This window comes from Malurus melanocephalus, unplaced genomic scaffold (assembly GCF_030028575.1).
Source record: "Malurus melanocephalus ecotype Western Australia unplaced genomic scaffold, MMel_1.1 scaffold_844, whole genome shotgun sequence".
Taxonomy (NCBI): domain Eukaryota; kingdom Metazoa; phylum Chordata; class Aves; order Passeriformes; family Maluridae; genus Malurus; species Malurus melanocephalus.
Genome location: NW_026624076.1, coordinates 162,034 through 168,767, shown reverse-complemented (window position 1 = coordinate 168,767; position 6,734 = coordinate 162,034). Strand labels below are relative to the sequence as shown.

General features: G+C 43.1%; 2 protein-coding genes across 2 annotated transcripts in view; both read left to right on the top strand.

Moving 5' to 3' along the window:
* Positions 1-1,676, top strand: part of AK6 (adenylate kinase 6) — a 5,415-nt gene extending 3,739 nt beyond the window's left edge. The window contains exons 2-5 of the mRNA XM_057385573.1: positions 204-356; positions 781-839; positions 923-1,068; positions 1,203-1,676. Coding sequence (XP_057241556.1) covers positions 204-356; positions 781-839; positions 923-1,068; positions 1,203-1,392 — 548 coding nt within the window. The 3' untranslated portion in view covers positions 1,393-1,676. The remainder of the gene's footprint in view (positions 1-203; positions 357-780; positions 840-922; positions 1,069-1,202) is intronic.
* A 61-nt stretch (positions 1,677-1,737) lies between these two features.
* Positions 1,738-6,734, top strand: part of CCDC125 (coiled-coil domain containing 125) — a 13,971-nt gene continuing 8,974 nt past the window's right edge. Inside the window, exons 1-6 of the mRNA XM_057385572.1 lie at positions 1,738-2,730; positions 2,855-3,231; positions 4,355-4,413; positions 5,026-5,112; positions 5,950-6,027; positions 6,707-6,734. The exon at positions 6,707-6,734 is cut by the window's right edge and continues 6 nt beyond it. Of these exons, the coding sequence (XP_057241555.1) occupies positions 2,958-3,231; positions 4,355-4,413; positions 5,026-5,112; positions 5,950-6,027; positions 6,707-6,734 (526 nt within the window). The 5' untranslated portion in view covers positions 1,738-2,730; positions 2,855-2,957. The remainder of the gene's footprint in view (positions 2,731-2,854; positions 3,232-4,354; positions 4,414-5,025; positions 5,113-5,949; positions 6,028-6,706) is intronic.

Sequence of the window (6,734 nt, the reverse complement as noted above, 5' to 3'; positions counted from 1 at the left end):
ATTAATGGATATTTATTTCCCTCTGAACCCGCAGGGTGTGAGTGACATTTCTGCACACAGTCAGAGTTTTTTTCCTTGTTTTCCTATTTCTCTCTCCAGGCATTCCCCTCTCTCGTTTCTCTTTGTCCTGCAGTTTTTTCCCCGTTTTCCATCACACGGACTCCCCAATATTCACTGCCCAGCGGTTCCAGTTCAGGGGTGAGGGTGTTCCAGGGGCCCTGCAGGGCTCTCCCCTTACCCTTTYCCATGGATTTGTTCTCCAGGCACTCCGGGAGTTGGGAAAACCACGCTGGGGAAGGAGCTGGCATCCCGAGCGGGGCTGAGCTACATCAACGTGGGGGACTTGGCCAAGGAAGGTGCGGTGTCACAGCATCCCCGGGGCTCTGGGGACATTCACTCTGTGCTGGCTCAGCACTGGGGATCCCTGCAGCGTGTCTGGAGAAGGCTCTGGAACACTTTCCAGTACCTGGAGGGGCTCCAGGGCAGTTGGAGAGGAACTGGGGACAAGGGATGGAWGGGATTTTGGGCAGGAATTGTTCCTGGATGGAATTCCATCCCTGGATCCCTTTGAGTGCCCAAGGCCAGGCTGGACATGGGGACAGTGGGARGTGTCCCTGCCATGGATGGGGTTGGTGCTGGATGGGATTTAGAGTCCCTTCCAACCCAAATCATTCTGTGATTGAAATGAAAAAAGTAATTTATTAATTAAACTCCTGAAACAAACATTCCCATGTCGATTTCTCCCCCACAAACTCCCCCTGATGATCTCTGCTGCTGCAGGAGAGCTTTATGAAGGTTTTGATGAGGAGTACGACTGCCCCATTTTGGATGAAGACAGGGTAAGCCCAGCTCCCAGCCCCATCCTCGGTGTTTTTTGGGCTGWGTGGAGGCAGTCCAGCCCATCTCTGTGTGCTCTGTGCAGGTGATTGATGAGCTGGAGGACAAGATGAGCGAGGGAGGGGTGATTGTGGATTACCACGGCTGTGACTTCTTCCCCGAGCGCTGGTTCCACATCGTGTTTGTTCTGCGCACGGAAAATTCGTTTCTGTACGACAGGCTGGAAAGCAGGTGTGTCCCTGGGGCAAATATGGGGGAAAATGCTGTTGTGAGRCTTCATTTAGGGGTAAAAATCACTGATTCTCCAAAAATCTGCTCTGTTTTCTCTGTTCCTCACACCGTCTCTTGGTGCTCCTGTTCTCTAGGGGCTACACGGGGAAGAAGCTGCAGGACAACATTCAGTGTGAGATTTTTCAGACTCTTTACGAGGAAGCYGTGTTGTCATACAAAAAGGAAATTGTGCACCAGTTACCCAGCAACACTCCCGAGGACCTGGAGAGAAATTTGGATCAGATTATGCAATGGATTGAGCAATGGATGAAGGACAACAACTGACTTTGGGTGAAACCGTAACTGCTGCGTCTCTTGTGGGGAGGGAGGGTTTCATAAATGGTATTTGTAATTCTTGTATTATAAATGAACATGAATTTTGTTGTAATTGAACGTGGCTGGGGAGTAGAATAAGGATCAGAGTAGCCAGGTTGTGTGGGTTTGTGACACAGCCTGCAGAGGCAACAGGAGAACTGATAAAAGTGAATTTAAGGATGAAAACAGCACGGTTGCTCTGAGTAGCAGGAGCTGTGCTCAATAACTGAGAATTCTTCAGACTTTATCATGAATTCCCCACGAGAAAACTCTAAAATGATGATAACTGGTGGCAGTTGGGGCACTTTTGGTTTCCAGAGGGTGGAAGAGTGTCCTGGAAAGGCGTTGTTCTTGTGCTTAGTTGTGAGACTGGAACCTGCTGTGCTCCACTGTGGATTTTGGGTGTGAGTATAAAGTGAGGGGTTTGGTACAGGTGAAGGTGTGTCCTTTGTTTTGTTAGAGATTTATTTAAAAATGACTGCACAGAACTTTGGAGATCCCTTCGTGTGTCAGCAAACACCAGCTATGTCTGCACTTCTCCCGAGTGTTTAACAATAAACTTTCCTTTTTCTCTGCATTCCCCAACCCCTGTGCCAATCACGCAATAAATACATCACTGCAGGTTTACCCAGGAAATGCATTCTTTGTCAGGACAAACCYGCAGTGATCCYAAATGTGATCTCAGTCCCGGCAGCYGTCTGTTYTAATTGCAATTAAAGCCYGGGCCCCAGGGGGGCAGGGCTGTATAAGGAAGAGGAAACCTAAAACTGCTCGGGAAGAAAAGCCTCGTGAAAGATTCTGTGGGAAGTGCTTGCTTACAAACCCTTTAWATACACGAGTTTGGACAGTAAAATTACTTTTTTTGTAAATTTATATTGTAAAGAGCATTATTGCTGTGTGTTAATGATTTTAATTTTTATTCCAAATGTACTGTTGGATTTTTTTTTGTGACAATTGCACAGTGATAGTGGATAAGCAATTTGATATTATAAACCCAAATGGTGAAAAATAGTGAGTTTGCTTGGAGAATGGGGGCCCAGGCACTGTGGAAACTCCGAATTTGGGCTGGAATGGGCAGGTGGAGGGTGTTGGGTGGGGTGTGAGTCCTGCACAACAATTGGAGTGACCACACCCGATAGCCTCAGGTCTTGTTCCCGCAATCAGAACCGTGCTGGGAACGGGTCTGCAGGGATAATACGAGTAATAACAAACTAAAATAAACAAACCCCTCCTCTCGAGGAGCCTCCGGAGCCGCTCCGTGCATCCCGCCCCGGGGCGGGACCGGCACCGCCGGGTGTAGGAGCGCAGGTGGGTCCGGGGCTGGGACGGGGCTGCGGGTCCGGGGGTGTCCCGGGGCATTTCCCCGGCACCTTCGCGTTTCTCACTCGGCTCTTGCCTTGCTGCTGTAAAAAAAGCTTTCCTGTTTTTCCAGATAAAATCCTGGCGGTGCGGGAGGCGCTGTTCGCCGGTGGGTGAAGCGCTCTCAGTCAGGAAATAAAACCCGAGCCAAGCAAAACCCGAAAATATCAGTGGAGATGGAGAAAATAGAAGAGGATGATGACATGACGTGTGGAGACTTGGGAAATGGGCTTGGGAGAAGGCCGGGAGGTGTTTATGAAGGGGAAAACCTAGAAAATCCCTTTTCAGTTAGAACTAGGAAGGGGTCTGGRAAGATTTGTAATCCCCCCTTGTCAGCAAAGGGAGCAGAAGAAAGTGATGGTGCAGCTCTTCCTGGTGCAAAACGAAACAGTTTGCACGATGGATCACTCAAAAAAACTGCTGGTAGCTCCACGCGACAGAATAGCTGTGGTAAGAKCAAATTGGAGGTTAATTATTCATTACGAGAAAAATTTCTGTTGCTGAAACTGAGTCATTCAGCTGCTYCACAAAGTGTCATCGAGTTTAATCCAAACCACTTGCCAAAATTCCTGAAGGGTTCCAGTGCCTCCTGGGATCCTCCAGCTTCCTCCCAGAACATCAGCAGCAGCATTGCTTTTCAGTACTCGAGGTTGTGACCATTCCTAGTGTAAAATGCCCAGTTTTCAAGTGTTTATTTTTGTATTTAAAAGTGACATTTAGTGTAGAACATCCTGTCGTGGATATATGTATCTGTGTAGAAATATATTTATATATATATCTCCTAGGTAGATATATCAGTGTTCATGAAATTGAATGGAATTGCTTGGATTCTTGATTTTTAAATAAGTTTAAATTTTCCTAAAGATGGTATCTAAAGCTTGTGGCTAAATAATTCAAAATCTTGTTTGCTCTTTAGTTGAAATTTGTGGATGGGCTTCCTTTAGGAGTTAGGAAGTTTTTTTAGAACCTGCATTGGCATTCATATTGTTTGGTGAAGGCAATGCTCCTGTAAAAGCAATCAAGTGTAGGCAGTGCTGTTTGCTACAGTCCAGCTGCTTTCCTGACAATTTTTAATATTTTAACAGGGTATTTCTGTGTAACTTGYTTATTTCTCTCCTTTAAACAATTCCCCATTATCCTGTCTACAGTAAGTTGAGCTATCTCTCTCTCTCTTGAAAATTGCCCCTACTTCTAAATAGTGCTAGCTGCCGTTGAGTTGTTGAAAAGTTACACTCCAAAAAGAATCTAAAAAATCAAATTATTTAAAACCAAGATGGCAATTTTGTTGGGTTTCTTTTAGAGGAAATTATAAAATGTTTGTCTTTAATTGATGTCTCTTTTCAACGGATGTTTTCCCTGATTTCACTTAACTGTTTAACTGTGAAGGAATGCATTTGAAGTTTGTATTGATGTATTTTCTTAAACCTGTTTATTAGCTCCACAAGAAAAAAAAAACCAGAAACTAAACACAAAGATGAAAATTCACCTTTGTATGTTATCTGTTTTTAGAGTAAAATCCTCACTTTAAAAAAAATATTACGATATCATTGAGTATCTTCTTTTAATCCTACAGAATCCAATACTGAAGTGTCAATTGAAGAACTAAAGCAACAACTTCGGGAAGCTCTRGAGGTTGGTAACAGTGCCAAGGATGCTGCTCCCCAAATCTGCATTTCTTTTCAGTGTAGCAAGAGGATCTTGGCATGTTGAGAGACTTGGATGGATCCAGGTTCTTGAAATTAGAGTGGTAGATGGAAACTTCGTTAAGTTTTATGTCAGGAAATCAGAGTGTGAGGTCCWCTTTATATTCTGGGTTTTGTTTCTTTGTGGTTTTTTGAGGGGACAGAGAAAGTATTTTTAAAGGTGTAGCAAATATTGAAGGTATTCCTCGACTTTCCCAGATGTTGTTTTTTCATTAAGAATTGGGGCTTGAAAATCTGCAGTGTAAAAAAATTTTGTATTTTTAGTCTGCATTTTTGTTGTAAGGTAGTTAACCCTACTATTTTGATTTTACTGTGGTTAAACATGTTGAGGAGTTGGCATTACAGCCTGCTGACCTCAGCTGTGAAAATACAATTTCCTCTCCACTGTGTTCTTTAAACTCAGGTAAGCCCATGACAAGACATCATACAGTAAAACAGAGGTTTGTTTTTTGAGGAGGGCAGACTTACAGTGCTGTTATAGTTAAATCCTAATAGGATTATCCTGGCCTTTACTCAGTGTATCTGCTTCTTTTTACTTCAGGAAGCTGAAATATTGAAAGTTGAGCTTGAAGCATCTCAAAGACAGCTCGAAGGAAAAGATGAAGCCCTAAGAATCCTGCAGAGCATGGTAGGAGCTGTTCAGAAATCAYTTGGTACTTGGTGGTAACAGAAGGAAAACAGAGGAAATCTTCTGCTGTTCCTCATCAAAACATCAAAAACATTAAGGCCTTCCCAGGGGTGCAATTTAAATCATTGAGTCTGCAGGTGTTTACAGACTTGTCTCTACAATTTACTGGAACTAGTATATTATTTAAGAGGAGTTGACTGTTGTAGCATTTCTCTTAATTTTATCTTTGAGGATCCTTGAGTATTTATCTATTAAACACAAAATTAAAGCCTTTTACCAGTCCCTTACATTAAAGCTYTTCCCAGTGCTTGAGATCCTGCTGAAAAGCCCGAGTGTTTTGAGTTGACTGCTCCATCTGTTGCCCTAGAGGACAGTATGCTTTAAATGTCAGGTCATTCTTTTGTTCACCATTTGGAATGCTTTTATTGCCTTTCATAACAAATTGTGCTGCAATCAGTTCCTGGGATTTAGTCTGCTTACATAACCCATCTCTAGTTGTGCATTTTCTACCCTCACATATTCTCAGAAGTTAGAYCCGGATGAAAGCTTAAGTGTGCTGTAGCCCAGTTTTTTAAGATGTGATTTTCTGCCCCGAAKAAGGCACAATCTCATGTTAAATGAGATCATTTTCTGTAGCAGAGGTTGCAGGATTGAAACCCAAGTTTGTTATGTGAGTTGGTGACTTGAAACCAGAACCCTCTGGGGCTCTGCACACTACTGTTTAATTACAAGTGTGAGYTTTTCTAGGTGTAACACTGGAAATTCAGTCACTTTAATCACAGTATTTGACACAACTTCATTTCGGAGTTTATTTTTTTTGTTTTTTTAATTTTGCAGGCAGTGTTTGATAAAGCCACGAGTCACACAAAAGCAATGCTTCAAAAAACTGAGGAAGAAAAGAGGACTCTAGAGAAGGTAAGTGTGTGTTTCCTTCACACAGAGAARCCCATGGCTATTAAAAAGGGCTCATCAGACTCCTTATTTGAATCATTTGCAAACCTGACATTATTCCAGGGGTTTTATAGAACCATTCCCGTGTCTTTGTAGTAGGAAGAGAAAGATTAATGTATCACTCTTTTGATCTAGTCCTTTCCATGCTATAGTGTGTACAAATAATATCTGAAAATTATCAGAGTTCTTCCTGTACTTTCAGCTGGTGTTTGTTGTGGGTTTCAGTTGTTCAGAGTGAGCTGCACAACTCTTCAATCATTCAGCTGAGACTTCCTAAGGACTCCAAGAAATGGATTCCCTGTTTCATAGGGAATAGGAGAAGGAAGAGGAAGGTGGCACAAGAGCTGCCTTGTTAAACTGAGTTTTTTGCTTTGTTCCTCCTGCTGTTGTTCTGTTCCACCAAACAGGAGTGGGATGGGGAAATGTGACAGGGTGGGTTTGTCTTTGTTGTAGGATTCTAGAAGCGTTAGTTCTGTAACAGAAACTGGAATCCATAGTCAGTGATGTGGAAACTTTGGTTTCCACCAAATTTATTATTGGCATTGTCACAGTTTGTCAGTGTGACCACCAAACCTGGCACCCTTGTCTTCCTTTTCATGGGAACCCTGTAATGAGATGCTGTGATTTTGCTTTGTTTCCACAGGAAATCAATATTTTGCAATGGGAAATTG